The sequence below is a fragment of the Tachysurus vachellii genome, chromosome 8 (genome assembly GCF_030014155.1).
Source record: "Tachysurus vachellii isolate PV-2020 chromosome 8, HZAU_Pvac_v1, whole genome shotgun sequence".
In the NCBI taxonomy this organism is placed as follows: domain Eukaryota; kingdom Metazoa; phylum Chordata; class Actinopteri; order Siluriformes; family Bagridae; genus Tachysurus; species Tachysurus vachellii.
Window position 1 is genome coordinate 13372930 of NC_083467.1, and position 24110 is coordinate 13397039.

General features: G+C 38.6%; 3 protein-coding genes across 5 annotated transcripts in view; 2 read left to right on the forward strand and 1 right to left on the reverse strand.

Annotated features, from left to right (window-relative positions):
• caska (calcium/calmodulin-dependent serine protein kinase a) overlaps nt 1-24110 on the reverse strand; it is a 126510-nt gene that overhangs the window by 7810 nt on the left and 94590 nt on the right. The window contains exons 6-19 of one of the 2 annotated variants that reach the window (XM_060876353.1): nt 16217-16319; nt 14899-15074; nt 13855-13977; nt 13565-13648; nt 13360-13459; nt 12695-12816; nt 10658-10735; nt 9894-9974; nt 7434-7622; nt 7227-7305; nt 5461-5546; nt 5251-5319; nt 4638-4706; nt 3039-3074 (exon numbers count right to left, since the gene is read on the reverse strand). In XM_060876353.1, the coding sequence (XP_060732336.1) occupies nt 3039-3074; nt 4638-4706; nt 5251-5319; nt 5461-5546; nt 7227-7305; nt 7434-7622; nt 9894-9974; nt 10658-10735; nt 12695-12816; nt 13360-13459; nt 13565-13648; nt 13855-13977; nt 14899-15074; nt 16217-16319 (1395 nt within the window). The remainder of the gene's footprint in view (nt 1-3038; nt 3075-4637; nt 4707-5250; nt 5320-5460; nt 5547-7226; nt 7306-7433; nt 7623-9893; nt 9975-10657; nt 10736-12694; nt 12817-13359; nt 13460-13564; nt 13649-13854; nt 13978-14898; nt 15075-16216; nt 16320-24110) is intronic. The other variant, XM_060876354.1, reaches the window with a different exon arrangement.
• LOC132850151 (probable G-protein coupled receptor 34) lies at nt 16751-18547 on the forward strand. Of its 2 annotated transcripts, XM_060876358.1 has the most exons (3): nt 16751-16899; nt 17216-18024; nt 18132-18243. In XM_060876358.1, the coding sequence occupies exons 2-3, from the start codon at nt 17221-17223 to the stop codon at nt 18225-18227; spliced, it is 900 nt and encodes a 299-aa protein (XP_060732341.1). In that variant the 5' UTR covers nt 16751-16899; nt 17216-17220; the 3' UTR covers nt 18228-18243. The 2 variants fall into 2 exon arrangements, with proteins under 2 accessions (XP_060732341.1, XP_060732339.1); XM_060876356.1 differs by having other exon boundaries at nt 16754-16899; nt 17216-18547.
• Nucleotides 18592-22941, forward strand: gpr82 (G protein-coupled receptor 82). Its single transcript, XM_060876355.1, has 2 exons — nt 18592-19970; nt 20752-22941. Exons 1-2 carry the CDS (start codon nt 19855-19857, stop codon nt 21731-21733), a joined length of 1098 nt encoding a protein of 365 aa, XP_060732338.1. The 5' UTR covers nt 18592-19854; the 3' UTR covers nt 21734-22941.

The following is a 24110-nucleotide window of genomic DNA, read 5'->3' on the forward strand; positions in this document are numbered from 1 at the left end:
AGCTCCAGTGGAAAATAATCCTGAACCATGTTGCCTTGTTAAACACTACTGGATTTGAGCTAGGGTAGTGTGTGGCATTACCAACCAACAAAAACTCAGTCTGCCACCATCACAAATCACATGCACTGTAGCATCCACAGGTCCTATTCAAAGCTCAAAGTGAGAAAAAATATATTTTCTGTACAGAAACATCCTTTTTTTATTGGACAATGTGCCTTGTTTTATTATTGTTTTAGAGTGTCTAAATAGCTCCTTTATAGAGACCTTTATAGGAAAGCTGCCATTAGCATTGTAAAGTGGATGCCCTCATTTTCATATGTAAGGCCATACTGAAGAAAACCCACAATATGGCCACTATATGGTTTGTGGACACCGGACCATAACACTCATATGTGCTTGTTGAACATCTCATTCAAGATGATTTCTCTTTGCTGTTATAATAAGTTCTTCTGAGAAGACTTTCCACTAGAAAGTCTAGCTTATTCAGCTGCAAGCAATTTAGTTAGGTCAGGTACTGATGTTGGCCTGAGGTTCCATTTGATGTTCCAGTTGGAGTTCCTTAGCAAACCATGACTTTATAGACACTTTTTAGGTGCCTTAGTTCCAGTGTGGGGAAAATGTAATGCTACAGCCATTCAGATTTCTTATTCGCTTTACATGTTAATATGCAGGAGCCATCCGATATCTGCGGGATTTTCTGCTTGATAAATAAACCTCACCCTCAAATTTTTGAGCTGATACTCTAAGATGTGTTAATGTTAAATACTACATAATATAATTTTATTTTTATATTTAGCATGGACTTTTTTAAAGCAGTCTTATCTTTAATAGTTTTCCATTGATCGTAGGTCTGGAGATCTAAAACTTGTAAGCATTCAACTAATCATGCAGCATTAAGATACTAGGCTATAATGCGTTGGGAGTAGGATGATGAAATAAGTCTTTGGAATTACAGCTAATCTCTGGAGAAATTATGACTTAACAGGAAGAACAAAGCATGACTGCAGAGTAAAGAGTGTTCTCTCATCTGTAATAAGGATTACTGTCCATCATGAAGCTGTACTGCCATCTACTGGACACCATGGGACTAATTCAAAGAACAAAATGCTTAAGGTAGACTAAAAGTAAAAAGATGAATTAAACTTATATAGGGTTAAGAAAGTTAATCAACAATGCTTAGCTTAAGCTTCTTTGAAATATGTGTAATATTCTGTCAAAAAGTGTTTGCATGTCCTGTGAAATGAAAATGCTCCCTGTCTGAGGCTACAGTGGTAGGAAAGGCCACTTATAACCCTCAGCCAGCAGGGGGCAGATCACAGAGCAAGGTCAAGTTTGGAACTGTACAACACATCATGTTCATCTTTAAACAAGACTGAAAAACAGCTGGGAACAAACTGCTACAAACTGCTACTATTATGAACATTAGAAATGTCCATAATAATAAACAATACCTCCATATGAATCTATAATTACATGGTACAGTTACAGGCTCAACCATTTCCCTTCAAAAACTATTCCAGTTTACATAATATTTTAAGGTAACTATTATTTACTGAGCTGTACTGAAACACTCTGTTTACTAAAAAGATGGTACTGTTGTATGGGCTGCTATGTGTGGAATGAGTACAGAAATATATCTTATATTAATCTTGAATTTTGTATTCTATTAATCTTTATATTAACCAAGGTGAGGAGCTCGGTCACCCGGGAGGAGCTCAGAGTAGAGCCGCTGCTCCTCCACATCGAGAGGAGTCAGCTAAGGTGGCTCGGGCATCTGTTTCGGATGCCTCCTGGACGCCTCCCTGGGGAGGTGTTCCGGGCATGTCCAACCGGGAGGAGGCCCCGGGGAAGACCTAGGACACGCTGGAGGGACTATGTCTCTCGGCTGGCCTGGGAACGCCTCGGTATTCCCCCGGAAGGAAGTGTCTGGGGAGAAGGAAGTCTGGGCGTCCCTGCTTAGACTGCTGCCCCCGCGACCCGGCCCCGGATAAGCGGTTGAAAATGGATGGATGGATGGATATTAACCTTTTGTTCTATGTTTATGTTCTGTAAAGCTGCTTTGAGACAATGTCAATTGTAAAAAGCGCTATACAAATGAACTTGAATTGAATTGAATTGAATTGAGAAAGGGAATAGAAACACAATAAATTTGCTGCTTTGGTGACACAGGATTATAAATATGTAACATGGAACTAAATATAGGTAAAAATAACAAAATAAAATATAACTAACAGTTTTTTCTAAGCTCTTTTTCTCAACTTGCTTGTGTTTGTAATGTCCTGCTTTCTTAGTCATGGGAGATGATCTTTTTATACTGTATTTTTAGTTTGTTGATTATAAATTCCTTTATCCTGTTTTCAGGATGTTGGGATGTGCTGGAGAGCCAAAAACATTAATTTTATCTCCAATAAGGACAATAAATGGTTTTACCATTGTGTGTGTTTAAAAAACAAAGGTCACATGGTCTTTACATAGTCTTTAGCCCTATTTGGATTGGATGTGTTTATCAGTGGGATATCTATAACAAACACTACAGTGATAAAACACAGCCTTAATGCACTAAAATTATCATAGGGAAGTGATGTTTTAATGGGTTTTAATGTCTACAAACCCATGATTACATCACGTTGTCAGAACAACACTGATTAGTTAATAACTATAAACAAGTAGAAGCTGAAATAAAACCAATTAAATCAACTAGCAGTGATTCAACAGTGTGTAACAGTTCTGTGGTGGATGCAGATGTTGTGCAGACATATTCACAAGTCAGTTTTTGCACATCTAAATTTAGCCTCAAAACCTTTCACTTTAGTTACCACTGAAACCTATCTAGTGATTATCCACAGAAAACTAAATGTTGACATAGGGCATATGTGTATATAAAATGTCTTATACATCTTGTATTCAGTTTTATTCATTTTCTATTCAGTTATTTATTCAGTACTCTGTAGTGACATCTGGTTATTTTCTGCCTTTCCTAAAATATTCCATTTTGGTCCGCAAAACACACACAAACATCAACACACACAAACATTCACCTGTCGTGCTTTTGGCTGGATAGTCGACGGCAGGTCCTGTAAAATAAAACCCAGCAATGAAAGAAAATACAGTGACTGCTCAAAAAAAAACACAACAAAACTATAAAAAAGTAAACTAAAAAGTATAATGCGATTTATCATAATCATAAACTGATTAAGATTATATACCTCTAATGTGTTTAAAGAACATGGTGTGATGTTGAGGGTCTGAAATGGTGTGAAGTTTCAGAACAGCAAGGCAATAGGAAGCAGAGAGCAAGCAAGCACCAAGTTAGCGTCACACTCTGTCCAAGCTTCTGGATACCAGAGATGTGTCTTCCTTTCCCCAAGCCACCAGGCAGGATCTTTATAGGTGTGGTTATGTTCCCGAAAATGGCACACTTAGCACAAGATTGATCCAAAGGCACACATGCGCAGTATTCATAAGGGCTCTATGACAGACATGCTACATTACTGCTCTCACTGATGTATCATGGGTTCTTTGATGATGTCTGGCTGTTGTGGAAAACAGCTTTTGTTCCCAAGTCTTTAAGGTCGCTTTTCCACTGGACAGTGTGGTACACTTAATAATCCGAATCCAGAGCTAACTAGACCCTGGCTGAGTGCCTGATCTGTTCCCTATCACATAACGGTACCTGCAAAAGTAGCAGTTGCTTAATCAGTGTTGTCAGTTGGAACTATCTGAAAATTCCCACAAGAACTACACTTCCCAATACAGTTTATACCAAAATCTCACCCTTTCCTCCGTGGCTAATCTCACCTACATCCTGTAGAACTGCCTCTGGAATCATAAAGACTGTGAGGCTTATACTCAACATCCTTGCAACATACACTAATGATTATCTACTGTCAGCTAGAAGAGGATGGCATCTTGTGATTTCTCAGGCAGTTTTTCTTCGTCATTGTCATGTCTGGCTTGTTCATTACGGATCTAAATTTACATTCAAATTTCTGGTGCTTTGTGACAATGTCCATTATAAGTGCCACGTAAAATTAATTGAACTGAAATTATGCCATTATAGTAAGTAATAAACAGTGGTGTACTATTTAGACACAGCATTTATTAGATGGGATTCAGGATACTGTCCTAGTGCTGTGTGATTATTTGATCAAACAGTGGTCTGCACTGCTTACAGCCCCACCCAGGTATCCCTCTCAGGTACATGCAGTATTCTAACATGAGTTACCTAGTTATAGTATGGGTCACATGGACATAATGACATGATGTGGAATTGTGCATTTGAATTAATGCACTGTGTGGTGCTAAAGAATTCTAAGTTTGTTGATAGGTATTAAAGCGCTTCACACAGTGCGCAGCAGCACAGAGCACACCAATTTGTGAACTGAGATAACGGAAACGGTGATCTTCTGATTAGATTGTATGACAAAAAAGGTATTTAAACTGCCATATAAACATTTTTTAAAACTATTTTAAAATAAAAAAATATTGAGTGCAATGTGAAATTAAGTACCGTCATGATGAAATATTCTTGAGGGAATTAAATAAAAAAATTTAAAAAAAAGGACAACAGGAAGATCTCCTGGAAGGTAGGGGTTTCAGGTGAGATTGGTCATTTGAGATGACTGTGGGGTCCTTACCAAGATAGAACTGTTAACGCTGGAATGGCCATTAGCAGGGGACTGTCTGGAGGTGGTAGGGGACTCTTTCTGTAATAAGATACACAGGTCAGTGATACATCAGAAAGACAGCAGAGAAACCTGGACAGTGGCCTCTGCAACAGCAAGCAAGGGGGTTGGGGGATCATGTTGGGCATTACTACACTGCAAGTTCTACCCTCAAATGAAGTTCTACCCTCATCCAGATAACTAGAACACGTGGGTGGATGGAGAAAAGATGGAAAGGTTCTGTGTTAAAAAAATCTCCTGTCTTTATATGTTACAGTACAAAGCCCATCACTTTCCTGCCTGAACCATTTGCTATAAAGGGAGGTGCAGGTGTCATTATTCCGCTATCTTGGTTGTGAAATTGGTGTGCACTAGCGTGTAAGCCACGACCTGGGCTCTGTGTGCTCTGTATGAGGCAGAGTCTCAGGAAGGAAGCGTTAACACACAGCCACAAGGCAGGCAGTTAGTCACACATTGGAAGTCCACAGCAGTCACAGCCCATCTTACTGCACTCCATAAAGTGTCACACAGACAGAGAAAGAGAAATTTAGTAAGAGAGGAGGAAGAGGACCACTGAGTTCTTTACCTCACAAGACGATTGCTGCATCCGGTAGCTTGGGACAATCTTAAAGGTGATGCTGCCCCTCATTTCCCTCTGTGCAGAGAAATGCACAGCATAAATAATAACAGGTCATTTTTATATGGCCATATGTCTCAATACCTTTAAATCATATTCAAAACATATTATAAACACATTATGAACATAATATTATGCTTTCATAAGATCCACACTCACAAGCATTTTTTGGAGCTGCTCCACTGTCTGATTAGCTACGCTGATGCTGTTGATCTCCCGGATCTCATCTCCAATATGCAAAGTTCCTAATTGATGGAAAGTGGAGATGCGCACTGATCAGAAAGTGCAGGGTGGGCTTTCTGGCCACCGACTACATGGTGTGCAAAAGTAGAGTAGGCAAACCAACTCAGGTCATCCAATATAAGCAGGAAATACATTATACTGGAATTTTTATTTAGTTACCTGTACATTCACTATATACAGATATGATATGACCATCACACCCATATATGGACCTTTACCAAACAACCAGGACATCTATATATTTTAACATTAAGATTTCCCTTCACTGCAACTAAGGGGTCTAATCTTGAACTATCTTGGACCCAAGCATGACAAGCAGTTCTAGCATGACAATGTTCCTGTGCACAAAACAAGTGCCATACAGACATGGTTTACCAAAGTCAGTACTTAACAACACACAGAGCACTGAGCTCAAACCTACTAAACAACTGGGATGAACTGAAACTCAGACTTCGTGCCAGACTTCCCTCAGTAATGTTCGTATTGCTGAAGGGGTAAATCCCTATGGCCACATTTCAAAGTCTAGAAGAAAACTGTCCCAAACGAGTGGAGTCTGTTATAGCAGAAGTCCATATTAATCCCAATATGATGGTCAGGTGTTCACAAACCTTTGGCCATATAGTGCATCTATATTATCTGTAATATTATTGTCTTTGGAAAAATATTCTCATTTACATGAAGCCTGTTCATACAGTAGGTGAGTGTGGATTCAAACACAGCAGATGAATGATGACTGATCATGCTCAGAGGGTCTACACTGTACAGCTGTGTAACAGTTCTGTGGTGGATGCAGATGTTGTGCAGACATATTCACAAGTCAGTTTTTGCACATCTAAATTTAGCCTCAAAACCTTTCACTTTAGTTACCACTGAAACCTAATAACATTCAGATGCTTGTACAGATGATGTTATACCCTAGTATATTATTTCTAGAGGAAGCACTGCAATGCTCATTGGGTACAGCTTTACTCCTGATATATATAACAAAACAACACTAAATATTGGCTTGATGGGCAATATTAACTAACTAACATTTCTGGAAAGTTTTAATGTGTCTAAATAGGTTCCTTTACAGATGTCTTTTATTTTGATACTGCATTTATTGCACACAGCACAAATAACAGGCCTATTTCACACCAGTGAACCTTCTGGTCTGGGACCCACACCAAAACCAGGTGGACAGTTTACTAAAATGGCACAACATATTAAAGTCAGCTACAGCCACAAACACACATGCAGTGCAGGATCTATTTGGCATGGTTTCATTGTAGATTAAGATAAGTTAATATTTGGGATGAGTTCAAATCCCAGGTCCACCAAACTTAAGGCCTGAGCAAGGCCCGTAACCCTCAATTTCTCAGTCGTATAAACTGAAATAAAATTGTAAGTCACTCTGGATAAGGGTGTCTGCTAAATGCCAGAAATGTAAATGTATTAGAGATCTAAAAGGTCTGAAAAGAACACATCCAGTGATCCAGCCTTAATTTATAAGATTTTTGATCATCTTTATCCAGACTTTATCCAGAAGTTCCAAGAGTTGGGATTAATCTCAAGTACAATTCGATTCACTAGTCTTGCCCATGTGTCTAAGACCTCATCTCACATCATCTACAATGAGACAGAAAGTAGTAGAGAGCTGACTGAAAGCTTAAACTGAACACGTATAGTCCTAGACAGTATACCTTGTCTATGAATCATGCCACCATGCATTATTCTGGCCACGATGCAGTGGTTCTGGTCGTTCATCTTCAGCGTGATACCCTGCAACACAGGAGAGAATTGAGCAAATGGAGTGTCTGTTTAATAGATCATAATAGGAAATGAAATCTTGCACAGAAATTGACAGGAAATGTAAATGCACAAGAGTGAGTCTTTTTTAGAACACATACCATGGGCTCATCTGTGTTCTTCTGGAACTGTACCAGGCGTACTCGAGTGACGTTTTCCAGGTCCATGTCCCCGTTGGTGCTCTCAGGCGAGTCTCCGTTCAAATATGGTGAGGTTGGAGGGGGTGTGACCCTCAGTGCCTCATCACTGTACACTTCATGAGCTACCACATCATGAGTCTGCAGTAAGGCCTAGTGGGTAGAGAGTAGTACACACAGTAGAATGTCACATGTGAAAACCTGAATTAAACCTAAAGTCTTGTACTACCTCCAGTTCATACACAGTGACTCCACAAAGTCAGTCATTTACATTCTTGTTTGTGTGTCAGCAGTAAACCTTAATGAATCCCTTAGTGCCAACAGCCCAACATAAACATCTGTGCACTAATAAACAAATTCACAATGAAGCTACCAATAGAAACCTTATTATGCTCACACCACAACTTTCATAGTTCTTTTTAAACTCCTTAGACTTTAGCATCCTTAAACATCCCTTAGAATAAACTGTCATATGGAATAAAAAACACAAATTACACCACAGAATAGTAAAATGGAGAAGAGTTTTCAGCACTCAATGGAGGAAATAAAAGACATGAAAGCTAACACAACTCACAAGCTAAGTGCCCTATTCATCGTCACCTTCCTCACTTACACACCGCTGTCCTGTGAGAGCATGGAATAACGTTTGGAGTGCTTTTAGCTGTCCTTGGAACGGGAAACGCAGAGGCAGTCAACACCAGGCCGGAATTCAGTACCTGACAGTGCCTCTCTCCTCTCTCTCTCCCTCCCTCTCTCTCAGACCTCCCCCTTTCCCGTTCAGCAGTAGGCCTGGCCCCCCCTTACACTCAAAGTTGGAAAGGGTGACATCACACACTGCTGTTTCTTTCCCTAAAAACCTCCACCTTCACAGCCTTGGCTTCTCTCTCTCTCTCTCTTTCTCTCTCTCATTTCAGACTCCTGCATTTTCCACACAACTCAAAGCAAAACGTTTCCTTTTCTTTGACAATTGAAATCTGTTCCATAGCCACTCTCGTGTAGCTCAAGTAATCCACTCTTTGCTCCTAATCTCTGTCTCTTACCCACTCTTAGTTCCAAACCACACACTCCCTTTCTGTCTTATCTCACCTCTTCTCTCGAAGCTGAATAATTAGCTTTTCCTTTATTAGGCTTTCAATCTCTTTCACGTTTTTCTGCTCTATACGTTTTCCCTCAGACACTTTCATTCTTCACCTGATATCTACAGAAATCTGACAGGTGGGAATTCCTTTTCGAGCTCTGTTAGTTTCTTCTCTAACACATTACTTCTGTCATCAGTCTGTTCATTATCTGAGCTTTACTGAGCAGGAAGGACAGCAGTGTACAGGACACACACTCGCCTGAAACTGTCCCACTGATAACAGCACAAGCCCTCACTCCACTTATTGATTACTAAAGTACAAGCCTGAGATGATGTTATTACTCAATCAGTAAATTCAAAGTCCAGACAGTGTTTACTTAAACAAACAAAAAACTATTTTCACATTTACATAAGACTGATTTCCAACAGTTTTGCATGACAACCTGGGAAATAGTGTCTAAATGTCTACTAATGTCAAAGCGGCATGTTTGTCTGTTTATGTTAGACTTGTATGAAAGCTGAACTACAGATCCTTTCAGAACATTGTATGAGTCTGACTTATTGATGTTGCACTAGCAGCTTTGGGCATGGACAAAACAGGAACAAACAAATACTAATCTAAGTATATACATGGCCAGTCATCTGAGTACTTTTGGCTTGGAGTACTGTTAAGTTCAAAGAAAATTATTTGTTAAAGCAAACTATAAAAAAATGTAAGATTTCACAATAAATAGACTTTATCCTTACGGTTAAATAAAGGTATTTTTGGAACAAGTTCACATTTTATACAGCAATATACATCTGGAATAAAAGACAACATGCGCCACCGTTATTGGAGGAAAAAAAAAATCAAGGAAACAGTGGCACAATGCAGCTTGGTGCAGCTTTTCCCCACAACAAAATGGGGAAGTGATTTATTTCTCTTATACCATATCAATGTACTAATGAATAGTTTTTTTATTCAATAAAAGGATAATATGTTGCACAATTTATCCAATTGTAATTACATTTAATGTTGCACGGTCCAAGAAAGAAGCAAACCCATATTGTCACCTATGTTATACACTTGTTGTACCACTTATATTCCTTCATTCCTTCACTACCACTATTTTCTTTTCTCTTAAAATTGACAAAATTGCAGCTTGTCATGTTCATGTTGTCAAGAATCAAGCCTTGGATTCAAGCACTGTGGTCTGTATGTGCTCTGGTAACAGGAGTGAGACCTGGAGTAACTGTGACAGTCGATTATGTTAACATGCCTAAAATGACATTACAGAGAGAAGTTTCTAGTTGGTCTTGGAGACAATACTGTGCATATTCATGAACAAACTAGCAGCTTAACCTACCATAAAATGGGGCTGGGTTAGGATTCTCCTCAGTTCTTTAATATCCGTATTATCTGGATAGCAGGAAATCTCTTCTAGTACCTGCAAAAGGACAATAATGACAGTTTCACAAAGAATAAATGTATAGACATTTATTTAAACACTCCTACACACAGCTGACAAACTGTGGTCACAAATGAAATATCCCAAACACCTTTAAACACACAAGCACACTGCAGCCCTCTCTGCTAAGTGTGTCCTGAGGCTCACTTTAGAACAGCTATGATTAACACAGCCTACAGTCTTATTCTACATTCAGTCTTATGCAGACCTTGTGAATTTGTGCTTTTTATTTTCAAAGGCAAACCCAAAATACACAAACTGTTCCATGTGGCTGAAGTTGTAAGAAAAATGTTGCTAAGCTAAAGGCAATATGGCTGCCTAGCTACTGTAATGTTCATTGCTAATTATTTATCCAACTGGATCCAAACGGAATGAATCTTAATCATTTTGGAAATGCTTTGGAAGTGTCAAAACTGTTGAAAATATCACTCATCGCAGGTTTCGCAAATGACTAATTAGAAGCTATAATTAATTTTACATCAATAGTGCAATGTAAAGAAAGCAAAGCTATGTGAATCTCTCAGCTAATAACGTGGGGGATATTAAACCTCACATACTCCTCACATAATCAGTTAAAAGGTGGGGCTAAATTTCTGCTCGGTTCTGTTACTTCTTTTCTGGTGGTAGGTTTGAGCTGTAACTCCACAGTATGAAGCACTGACCTCTTTGGCTCTCTGAACAGCATCACTTGGAGCATTCCTGATCTGTGGGGAGGACTTGGTGTTTATCTTGTCGTAAAGCTGGAAAAATTAGAATAGAAGTGTTTTTAGCACTTTATTGTGTTGACATACAATAGAATTATTTCAACACAATGCTACTGCAAGTGAATAAAATACAATATAACGTATATTGTAGCATATTTTCCATCGCCTCACTGCTTATATGACAATGCGGTTAAACAGTATGCATTAGTAATTAAACAGAATTGTGAATTGTAATCGTGACGGAAACAGAAAATATTCTTAGCCATTCAAATAGTTGGATGTTTGACAATCTGGTAAATAATCTAATATTTCTAGATTTTCCACCAAGTATATCTTTATGCACTAGGAACAGGCTTGGACTTTGCCTCAGTAGTTTTGCATGTGAAATAAAGGTAAGTCCTTTCTCTGCTTTTAAATAATATACAAAGGACAAATGAGAGTGTAATTTAGGATTTGTTATTCTGTGTTGTGTTTATTACAGCTGAGCAATGTGCACTGATATACATAACCTGTATGAATATTAAGTAAATGGTAATAAAAATGACAACAATGTTAAAAACATTATGTTTGCATGACGTAGAGCAATGTGTATCAAATGTAAAGTGATTTAAACTAACATTTTCCAGAAAGCACAATAAGCAGCTTTAACACACCCAGTGTAATCAGCATTTAACCACTGAAAGAAAAATAATCTAACATGTCTTCAGCTTCATCACCTATTAGTGCTGGACAATAACAGCTCACCCTGAGGGAGAGAGAAGCAGTGAAAAAGTGAACAAAGAATTCGCTGTGGTTTCCGCTTGATTCCAGTCATCAGCTGGGGTTTATGCTAAAGGGTGTCGCTTTAAGAAATCACCCAATACACAATTTTAAACCTGTGCATAACAGAAAACAAAGTGCCTATATCACCCTGCAGATAATGATTAAAGAAAGCACAAATACACACATACACTACCACAAAGAATTAACTAGTTAAACACTGCAAGAATATAGTTTTTTAAACCATCTGCTTCTCTTCAGCAAACCATGAGTAATCCCTAAAATATCTCTAAAAGCAATGAATAAGGAAAGTCTGACAATATAACTTGTTCCAATCTGTAGAAGACAAATTATGCAAAAAGGCCAGAAAGTAACATTATGTAACTGAATGCCTAAACCTGCTAATATTTACCTTTAGACAGATTCCTCTACTTCCTATTATAGAAAGATAACAATAATAATCTACATTTCATTCACTAAAAAAAGATTAGTGACCTTAAGTATAATGTATCCATGTAGACTCTTCTCAGATAACAATGCAGACATCAAAATTACAAACCAACAAAGTCAGCTTTTAAACATGGATCCACAGAAACCACAGGAACTGAAAATGGCTATATGTACTCACCAAACTTGAAACACACAAAAAAGTGCAGAGGCTCATCACCTAACATCCAGACTAAACTAATACAACTAGTACTATACTATAGACACTACGGCATTGGCCTGGAAGACAAAAATAAGTCTGTCAAAAATAAGTGCCAAAATGAGCACTAGGTGCATGGCTTAATGTCTTAAAGACACTATTGCAGCCATGGCACAAGATGGATCAGACTGACAAATTAGTAGCTCCATTGTTCCTGGAGCTGGAGTTAGGTTTTCAATAGTACATGTGTACTTACAGAACCCAAGTGACACCTTCTGTCCTTACTGGCCCAAGGCTTAGGCTCTTCCCTGTTTTCCTTTAGGCTTGGTACACTGAGACTTTTGAGCTGATATGCGAGACTTTTGTAAGAGTCACAGTCACAAACAAACACAGCTCTAAGTCTGCAGCTGGAGCTATTCATATTCAGATAAATGCACCCTGTAACACTACTGAATGTGTACAAGACAGCAGCTAATCACAGATGTGAACATAGCAGATGAATAATGAATGAAAGGCAATGACATTGGATCACTGAGACACTGTGAGCCTCTTTGCGCTTACGTATATACATTCTTCATGTCATAACTCACATCAAGTAGCGTGTGGAGATGCTGGTCCTGGAAGACACTGTGCAGAAAGTCCAGGTCTTTCTCACTGCAATCGGTTAGTGCATGGATCTCCTCCAGGCTATCCAGTACCTGCGATATAGCCCCTACACAAAACCACACACACACACAAACACACACACGCACACAGTATGACTTGTAGACCCCATGCAATAATGTATACCTGTTAGATACACCAAGAGAAAAGCACAAACTCAGAGAGATGACGATTACGTAATTAGATTTCAACTCAAGTTGAAGTGTTGTCGCATTATTGCTTATAGACATCGTAGAAAAGTGAAACAGGAAGTCTAAAAAAGATACCTACTTTCTGCTGCTAGCAGTCCTTGAGGAAGGCCAGCATTGGACAAACACAAACATTACATTTACAACAAAGTTTAAAGAATGCCCAGGAGAAGACTTTCAGGACAATTAAACGTGTTCCAAGTACATGAAGCCAAATAACAAGCTTGAACACACACATTAAAACACCATGTCTTCTGTGCTACTGATGTCTTTCAATAAATAAAGTTTATACTCTGACGTAAATAATTTCCAGCTGTCTTAGTATAACTGCTTTGAGCACATAACAAGCTTTATCAGCCTTGTTAAAACTAAGCCTAGTACACAGTGTCTTTGTAGATGAGTACCAGATGAGGTTGGATCTTCAGAGAAGTCTGGCAGCTCCTCAGGTGGGTCACCGTAGAACGAGCTGAACTTGTGGCTGGAGACTGCTGCTAAAACAGCACCCTGAACAAAAGAGCATGAGAATATGAACTCAGTAAATGTAGTTTTAAATAACAGCTAACTTCAACAATATCAGGTTGTACTTATAGCTCTAAGAGTGAGATTTACTTTGAGCTTTCTCCGTGCATTGAACTTCCTCAGCTGTTCTACGGTCTCAGGCAGGTGGATTTTGTAGGCGTAGCGATCTCTCTCCTGAAAAACACAAACACACACACACAAAATATAGACATTCCTATCACACTCCAACATCTCCAGTTCTTATGCATAAAGAAGAAAAGGAGATGACAGTCCTGTAAGTTATAAGTGCTGTTTCTTTATAATCTTTCTAGTCAAAAAGCCTTCCACCACAGCTCTGGGAGTATAAAGAAAGCTAGAGGTGACTGTCAAGTGTGGGGTACCTTGAGCCATGGGTGATTAAGGGCCTCGTACACGGTGATCCTCTCAGCGGGATCCAGCATCAGCATGCGTCGTACCAAGTCTTTAGCACTCTCCGAGATTTGAGCCCACTGCCGAGGATTCATCTGAGTCGAATACACATGTAACACACATAAAAATATGTGTGAGAATGATTTGTAAGGGGGTCAAGGGATGCTATGATTTAATTTTCTTTTAATTTGTTCTTCATTTTAAATCGTTTACTCTTACGCACTTAAGCATTTCCCCCAATACTTCCCTAAAGCCCCCAATCCTTTATTGTGCACAGTGGCACTACTGCTGCATGAGCTCTTTAGGAAAAATAGCACAGACAAATTGCTATTTAAAATCTTTTTACAGGTAGACTTTTCCCAGTAAATCCTAAATAGGGCACATTTACATGTACATTCAATTTTGTAGACTGTCTCTTCAGGCTCCCTAGAGGTAGTCAGGCTATTTTATGTATAAAGAAAGAAAGCGTATAAAGCACATAGTATCAGTATCAACAAAAGCTGCTTTTCAAAGCAATAAACCGTCAAACTGTTCATCTTTTAAGCAATAAACTGTCAATTTGCATTTGGAATTTGAGCAGAAGTGTCGCCTCAGGACTTGATTACTGCTGGAACTCCCGAGATAGCAACGTCACAAACCAAACCAAATCAGTCGAATAGAAACAAAATTCATATCTCAGTTGTTGTGGTTAATTTAGTAAAATTGAATTTTTAAACCATTATCCATTTTGGTACGTCTGTCCTTTAATTTAAGCCTTGAATTATTAAAAAAAATACAGGAAGTTGTAATATTCTGCCCTCAGAACAAATGGGTTAAGTATAGACTCATCTTTAATCTTTTCTTCTCTTCACACAAAGAGATCCATTTCACTTTGATTGACTTAAAGCACAGAAATACATTTCTATTCATTAAACCTATTCATTTTCAAATTCAATGCATTTGCCAATATGACTGCCACTGATAATTCTGTAGGTCGGATGCCTTTGTGATAGGCATCACCTAATTAAAACTAATACCTTGTATTTGCCTTTAATAATGGCCTCAAACAGGCGCTCTTTCGTGCCATAGAAGGGCAGGCAGCCACTGAGCAGGATGAACAGGATGACTCCACAGCCCCACACATCCACTGGCTTCCCATACGGCTCTCTCTTCACCACCTCAGGAGCCATGAAGTGAGGGGTGCCCACTCGGCCTACAGAACACAAATCACCTAATCAGCAAATCATCTGACATCAATGTAGATCATGTACATACAGGTCATGAACACATCACATCAAACATCAGAATGGGGAAAAAATGTCATGTCAGTAACCAGAAGCATGTTTGTTGGTGAACCGAATATTTCATAAATGCTTTCAGAAAATCTTCTGGGATTTTTACTAACAACAGTCTGTAGTGAGAATGATGTGAAAAACTAAACCTCCTGGGATCAGAAGTTCTGCAGGGAAAGACACCTTGTGGATGACAGAGGTCAGATAGGAATGTCTAGACCAGTCGAAGCCAATCACTCTTCACAATCATGGTGCACAGAACAGCATCTCAGCTTGTGTAACACGTTGAAGTTTGAGACAGATGAACCACAACAGAACAAGACTAAACACTGGGTTACAATTCTTTCAGCCAAGAACCAAAATCTGTGACCAATTTGTGCATAGACTCACGAAAACTAGACAGTTGAGGGTCAAAAAAAAAGACCATGCAAAGTTTATCGGATCTTCAGCTTTCCAGGTTTGTTTTGTCCCATTCTGATGTGAACATCTGCATGATTTTATACACTGCACTGCTGTCACTATAGCTGGATGATTGGATAACGTTGCCTTTTTCCAATCTTCAAATGTTCCTAATGAAGTGGTCAGTGAGTGTATGAATACAGACATGCAAATGTCACACACAGAGACACCAGTGGACTTTGAGTGTATGAATGAAAAATGGTTAAGAGAAAGCAAATTTTTCAGAATGTCATATAGGGTATGGTGTAATATGGAGATGGTGTAATATGGTTTTAGCTGTTTTGAGCTGTGAGAAAAGCATTCGTAGCAACCCCGTGCATCTTTATGATACTGGCAACACATCTCCCCGAGTTTCAGTTCTTGCATTTGAGAAATAGTCAACAGATTGCCTTGATGATAAAACAGAAACCCTTGTGAGATAACTTTCAAGATAAGCTGTATTTTTAGTACTCATTTTACAGCGGTTAAGCTACAGAAGAAGCAGAAGGTCTCACTGCAACAATGCAAAACCTCAGGAAGACTTAACATAACAAGCATATAAAAAGTATCTCCAGATACTTATTGCCTGAACAGAGTAGTGAATATAATTTTGGACATTACTTACCTCCAGCCACTAATCCCGACTCTCCAAGCTGTATAGCAACACCAAAACCACCCAGCTTCACGGGAGCAGAGTTCTCCTTTGATGCCAGTAATACACAGTGAGGCTGCAAGTGGGGAAAAAAACACAAACCACATTATTTTGCTACACAGACTAATGAAGCACTAATAATACCTATTGCATGTCTAGTTTTGCTCAGTAAAATCCCATTTTGCAAGCAGTAATTTTATAATCTTTTGAGATTCATAGAAAAAAGCTTGTTTCAAAAGCAAAAATATTTTAGGAAAGTTTATTATCAGTCCCTTCTCAGCCATTATCATCTAAGATTCAATATGCCTATTGTATAAACATTGTGAGGTATAGAACAGGCATATACCCAAACTGATTACAGTCATGTTAACATGTTTGCTGCTGAGGCTTTCAAAATCCTGTGGTTGCAGCTTCCCTTTTGTAATCTTTAAAAAAAAAAAAAAAAAAAAGAGAGCCTTTGCATATTACCACCCAAAAGCGTTGATCTGCAGTTCATAACCAGTGACACTTGAGGAAAAGGTTTCAAAGAGTATATAGCGCAAAATTTAAGGTGGAGAGTTTTTATCAATAATAATAACAATTGGCACAGTAGCACAGGGCGGCATTCCCGAGGCTGTGAAACAGTACTTTGTGGTTACCTGAATGAAAAACACGCAGTAAGTAACTTAATGGTATTGATCTAAAATAATTTTGACAGTAACATGTTTCTAATTTGTCTACTCTAACTGGTGTGTCTCTGAAAATGTGAAAGTTTGTAGTAAAAAAAAAATAAAAATCCTGGTTTTGCATACTGATGTTGATTATTTGTTATGAAGTATTCATGCTGGAATTGATCTCAAGCACATATGTCTATTTTTCGCTGGAGTTTATGCTGAGTGAAAGTGCTTGCTAGGAATGAAATGATAAGAACTTGTTATGCTGGAGCAACATCACATAAACCCCAACATTGCTTTTTTTTTTGAATGACTACAGATATAATGGCAGAGTACAATTTCTACAAGACCGTCCCTATAATCCCCAGTACTGCAGGAATACAAAAACCAAATAATCTAACCACAACATGCTTTAATAACACTTTGAATGATGGCACTCTCCGGGTTCCACTAGCCGTCTTCTACTCACTCTTCTTCCTGTTTGGATCAGGAGGCAACATGCTAGCCCTCTGGGTGTTCCTGCGAATACATTCCAAGAAGAATTCAGTGCGCATCTTCCTCATCAACCTGGCTCTGGCGGATTTGGTCCTCATGACCTGTCTGCCCTTCCGTGTGGTTTACCATGCCAATAATAACTGCTGGAACATGCATCCTGTGTTCTGCAGGGTAGTGGGCAATGTTTTCTACATGAACATGTACGTAAGCATTTTTCTGCTGGGGGTTATTAGTATAGATCGTTATGTGAAGCTGCAGAAGATCTGGAGAAAGCAGAGGTTCCTCAGCAGGAAGCAGAGCATTCTCACATGTTGCCTCCTCTGGGTAACAACTGCTGTCTTCATAACACCTCTAATTGTCTTGGGTGAAGATCATACGTCATCAGAAAAGTGTTTCGAGTACAAACACCTGCGGAATGCCAAATGGAAGGCTTACATAAACATTGCTGTTGTGTTTGCTTTCTGGGTGGTCTATGGCACTCTTGTAACCTCTTATGGGAAGATAGCAATGGGGTTGCTTCAGATCTCTAAGGAGAAGCCAGACTTTCCAAATGCAGCCAAGTACAGCAGAACAGCTCGGAAGTCCTTCTTTGTGCTCTTTCTCTTCACCTTGTGCTTTGTACCCTATCACATTGTGAGGATCTTTTATATCTACTCACAGATCACAGATGTTTCGTGTCAGTGGATTCAGTTAGTGGACAAGATGAATGAGTTATCTCTGTTGTTGTCTGCATTCAACAGCTGTCTGGATCCAGTGATGTACTTTGTGCTATGCAGCTCAGTGCGCAGGACGGTACTGCAGATACTGCAAAGAAACTTCTGTCAGAAGACTTCTGACTACAGCAGTTCGAGCTACGATAAGGGAACAAACCAAAGGGAGCAGGCTACACAAAGCAATACCAGCACGTTGTAAAGAAAGCCCATTAACATCATTTACCCAAATACATGAATGTAAATACATAAAATGGCTATTCCACTCTGTTCACTATGCAGTTTGGAAATCTGTTGTTATTATTCTAAATAAGCATCATCATTCAAAGTACAGTGATACCTCGAGATGCTCGTATCTCATAACAATTTTCCCCGTTTAAATGAATTGAAATCCCATTAATCCTTTCCAGATCGCAAAATTCCACTCCAGTTGTTTTGTTTAGGTGTTTTGAATATGAAAAATGTACAGTACCTGTATTTATAAATGTCAAATATTGTATAAAAACATACAGTAATAAAAGAGAATGTTAAAAAAATAAACTGGTTTTACTTTACGGAAGATGCGCATGGAGGTTGAGGGAGGAGCAAACAGGAGGAATTTTGTCTCGTACGTACACTTTCGCTTTCGTTCACTTACTCGCTACTGTACACTCTTACTGCTACTTTACACTTAAATGGAACTTAACTAAACCTCATTTAGAGCAGCAACTAGAAAATAGAATAGACCCCTGTATAACAGAACCATTAATCATGCACAGAGTTAAAAATAGGAAAGGAAAATAAATGAATAAATGGATAAATAAATAATTAAATAATTGGAGAGAGAGGGAGAGAGAGTGAAAAATATGTGGAGATTTATGACATAAATGTTCCGGCATGGTGGAGTCGGGGTTGAAGGATGGAGTTTAAATCGCAGCAGCAGCAAAGCGCTAGAAAGCGGCTCAATGAAAGGGAATTTAAATGGTCGGGTAATATGGATGTCGTAACCGGATTGGTGCGCGTCGTGGACAGCTGATGCACGCTTGACGATGTGGCCTGCCAGAACTAACGCGATGCTTGATTTCTCTTAACTTAACTGAACTTAATTGCTACAATTTCTGTTTTCTTTACATTAATTTTGCTTAATTTTCTTCATCGCTTTTCTCTTCACTTGTTTTTGCTTTTTTTGTCACTCTTTCCTCACTAACATCTGCCGGTAGTTTTAATAAAAACCTGTCCGGTCGGCATAGGAAATGAATGATTTCCTGTTTATCGGCCGTCGTTTGACGTGTGCAGTGGAAAGGCGGCTTTAACCAACAGAGCACATGTGGTTGTGGGGGATCAGAGCACACATGGTTGTGGGGGATCTTTGTTTCGGCGGCGGCGGCTCGGATGCTCGTATCTCAAAAATTTGCTCTTTTCTCAAGCCAAAAATTTGGTTGAATCACAGCTCGTATCTCAAAACATTTGTATGTCAAAGCACTCGTATCTTGAGGTATCACTGTACATTAAAATATTGCTAAATAATATATACAAATGTCCATATAAAGTACTGCAGTAGTTTCATTTTATTTGTTTTTTTTCTCCGTCTCAAAGCTGAAAACAGCCAACCAGCTAACCAGCTAATTTCTATTTTGATTGGAGATACGTAGCTTTATACAGAACTGCTATGAATTACAAACAGGAAGCATTAAACAATAGTAAAAAGAGGATGTGGTTGAAAATGCATTAGGTTTGCTTCCTTCTTAAAAAGAAAAAAGAAGCAAATCCACATATGTTAAATGCTGCATCAGAAGTCAAGAAGAAACCAGCAATAAACCAAGCAAGTATGTCAGCACTAGACTATTTAAGAAACTGCACTAGAATCAACGGGACAGTCTGCAATGAAAGGTATACCATCATCACTCTTTTGCTGCATGTAATTAAAAGACAAAGCAACAAACTCAACAAATGTTTATAGACAGTGCTACAATCATTTTTATCTTTGTGTAATTTTAATGTTTTGAAATATACTTGTTACTAAACTGGTAGCTTAGTTGTTAAGATGTTGGATGGCTGATAAGACAGCTGCAAAACACTACCTGCTCAGTTGAATAAATGTAAGTCCCGCTAGATAACATTGCCTGCCAAATGTAAACAATCCAAACCTGTCCCATTGATATAAGCCTGCAATTCTAGGCCCCAGGAATCTACATTTACTTTTGTCCTCTATTCTAATACATCTGATTCAAATCATTAGGCAATTATCAGGATATCATAAGCAGAGTGTGTTAGAACTTTACAAACATTTATTGCATAGAGTTTCATAATTTACAAATAAATTTAAAGTTGGTATAGTCAATTATTGAGACAGTTAAACGGGCATGATGAGTAAGAAGATTTTTTTAAAATTCTTTTTGTTTTCTTGTAGCCAAGGATTCATATATCAAGGGCATTAATGATGTTTCTCAAAATGTATTAAAATGCTATTCTATTTTAAAAGGAATAAAACAAAGAAAATTCATACAATTAGACCATTAAATGAGTGAATGTTAAACTTTCTGGCATCACTGGCATTGCTGCACAGTGTACATGTAAAGCTAATTTTGCATTAAGTGAAATGTGAGACAGGAAATTCACCACCACCTAATCTCTTTTTTCACACTCCCCCACACCCTCTGGTCTGCAAAAGCTGTTTCCTGGAACCTGAAGACTACCACTTCACTGTTCTGCCTTGGCTTTATCTCTTTCTGGCTATCCTGGGCTTCCTGACCAACGGATTGGCCGCACTGGACCTCTGGAAGACAGAAAAGACACCCAGAGTCATTTTCACTTTAAACCTAGTGGTCTCTGACCTGATGCTGTGCAGTAGCTTTCCCTTTAGAATGGCTTACTATATATATAGTTCCCAGTGGAAGCCAAACACTGTGGTCTGCTCAGCGACTGAATTTATTATGGTGTCTTGTTTCTATGTCAACATCTATTGCAATATGAGTTTCTTGCTATGGACCAGCATCAATCGATGTGTTACAGTAGTACAGCTGCGCTGCAGTCTGTTCCAAGTTTTCAAGCGTCCACGTCTCTGTTGGCTCCTCTGCCTCAGCACCTGGATAGTGGGATTAACCTTTGTCATTGGCGCTATAATATATAAAATAGGCCTGAAATACACAGGGAAAGACCTGAAATCCTGCTTTGATCAGGTATTGAATAAAAAAACTGATCAAATGAATGGCCTGCATAGCATTGGTGTGGGAATCTTCTCCTTCATGCTGGGCTTGATGCTGGTCAGCTACGGGCTGCTGATATTCCATTTGTACAAGATAAAGCAAAAGAGTTTGGTGGGATTTGGTATTGGTCTGAGAATACGGAGGAAAATCTTGGCCTCTCTGCTTTCGTTTGTGGTCTGCTTCCTGCCCTACCATGTGCAGCGGATCAGAATGATAGGGTTAGAAAATAAAGACTGTAAAATGAAGCAGAAAGAATTCTGTGTAAAGACATTGTTGATACTTTTATCATCACTCAGTTGCTGTCTGCATCCAGTGCTGTACCTGGTGTTGCAATTGCCTTGTTGCAGAGCCAAACGAAACGTCAGAAAGCAGCCTAAACCAGACATGTTCAAGAACCAAGACACCCATGCAGATACAGACCAACAGACCCCATATAATCATAACTAGGAGTCATATCTCACCCACACAGACACACACACATAGTGACTGTAGCCTGTCTGCAGCCTCAGATACCTGTTATTAGCCTGCAGTGTGGATCGTGATGTGGTTTTCTGCTGTTAAATCTGCCTTAAAGTTTGACGTGTTCAGCATTCTGACATGTTTTCTGCTCAACATGGTTATAAAAAGTGATTATATTAAGTTAATTCTCATTTAGATAATTTCATTTAAGTTACCATAGCCTTACGGTCACCTCGAAGCAGCAACATATTTTAGCCCACTGGTTGTGTTTTTAGTTTTCATGCCATTATATAAATATAAATTCCAGGAGATCAACAGTTTCTTAAACTTAAACCAGCCAGTCATCAGGCACCAACAACCAAGTCATTGTCAAAGTTACTGAGATCAACACTTCCCCCATTCTAATGTTTTACAGTATGAGAACCTTAGCTGGAGCTCTTGACCTGTATCTGCAGGCCACTGTGCATTGTGTTGCTCCCACATGATTGCGTGTTTGGATAACTGTATGAAAAAGCACAGTACACACAAAAAAAACCACAAGGAAGTTGCTGCCTACTCTGAACAGATGAGGCTGTATGATGGCTAGAAAGCTGGAATTGCAATACATTTTACCCTGGATTTAAGATTACATAACTGACTGAATTGAAATAGATTTAAAGAAAATAACTGAACTGTAATTTACTTTCAGCATAAAATTGTATGAACCTTTCCATTGGACAGATGACCCATTAAAGACACAAAGGATTTACACTTGAGGTTTTATCTCCGCGATAAGAAACTTTACAGTATATTATCATTTTCTCTCTCTGTATGTGTGGATCTTTAGCTCCTACTTTCCTCAGCAACAAAGTACATAATACGGTACAAAATAATGTTAATGTATAGAACTGAACAGCAATTGTGCTTTTACGTATTTAAGAATATGTACAAAATAGATTTCAGATGACTGCTTATAACTAATTTATTCTATATTTGTTAATGTCAAGGAGTTGATGTATGGGTTTTAGAGCCTCACTGGTGAGATGGGAATGAAACCGAGGTGCCTACATTTCTGTATAATATACATATATTTAATTATTATACTTTTTTCACTGACTGGTATGAGTGGCGGCCTGGGAAAAGCATTTACATAGTCAACCTTTGACATCTACTATATATGTTATAGTATTAAAAACTACTGGCATTCTGACCTGAAATGAGTGTCTTATTTGCACACATCTCTTTAAACATTGCAACTATTCCAATTCACCTGAAAGACACTATCTTTCCATTTACATCTACTAATGGGAAAAGATCATTTATGACAAATAAAAATAATTTAAATGTTGTCTGCAGAGTGTCTGGACATGTTAACATTATTCGGGAAACAAGTGCTGATTAATTCAGTTCTATTGTCTAAATGCTTTTTATTAACATCGCTATTTGTGCATTTAAACATCTGTTGCTGCCATCTGTATAGAGTAAGAGTTTAAACTGTGGACACTGACAGTATCTGATTAGAAACAGAACTGATTAGGCTTTTGTCTATTTCATAATGTGTAGAAACCTGATCAAATCTTGAGATAGCACTCAAAGCTAGCAATGATTTAGACATTTTCAGACTGCATTTACTACAAGACTACAGTATAAAGTACAATACTAATACTGGGAAGGAACTCCTTTTGTTCTCAAAACAGCCTAATTACATTCCACAATATGTTGGAAACATTTCTTTGAGATTCTGTTTCATGATAAAATGACTGCAAAACACAATTCCTGCACATTTTAGGTGCACTTGATTCAGGTCCAGTGACTGGTAAGACTACTGAAGGACAATGACCTCACTGTATTGTTACTGTATTGTTTGTGAATTGTTGGGTGGTTTGTGGCCATGAAGCAATTCACATGATCAGCATCAATTCTCTTTGTGGCTATGAAGCAATAAATTATTCGTATAAATTAGCATGCCAAGTCCCCACACCACTAAACCACATCCACCAGCCTGGACTGTTGATATAAACTAGGCTGTGACTATAGATTCATGATGAGTCCAATTCTGACCCTACCATCTGTGAACCTCAGCAGAAATCTAGATTATTCTAACAAGGCTACTTTTTCCAGTCTTTAGCTGTCCAGTTTAAGTGACCCTGTACCTTTGTAGCCTCAGGTTCCTGTTCTTGCCCAACAGAAGTGAAACCCGACGTGGTGGTCTGCTGTGTCAACCATTCTCCTCAAGGTTTGACACATTCTGAGATGACCTTTCTGTTTACCAGCAGCTTGTGGCTCATATCTGCATCATTTTATACACATATTGCCAGAGAACCATATGATTTTAGATCATGATTTTAGAGTTTAGATTTTAATCAAAACATTTTTTTTGTAATTT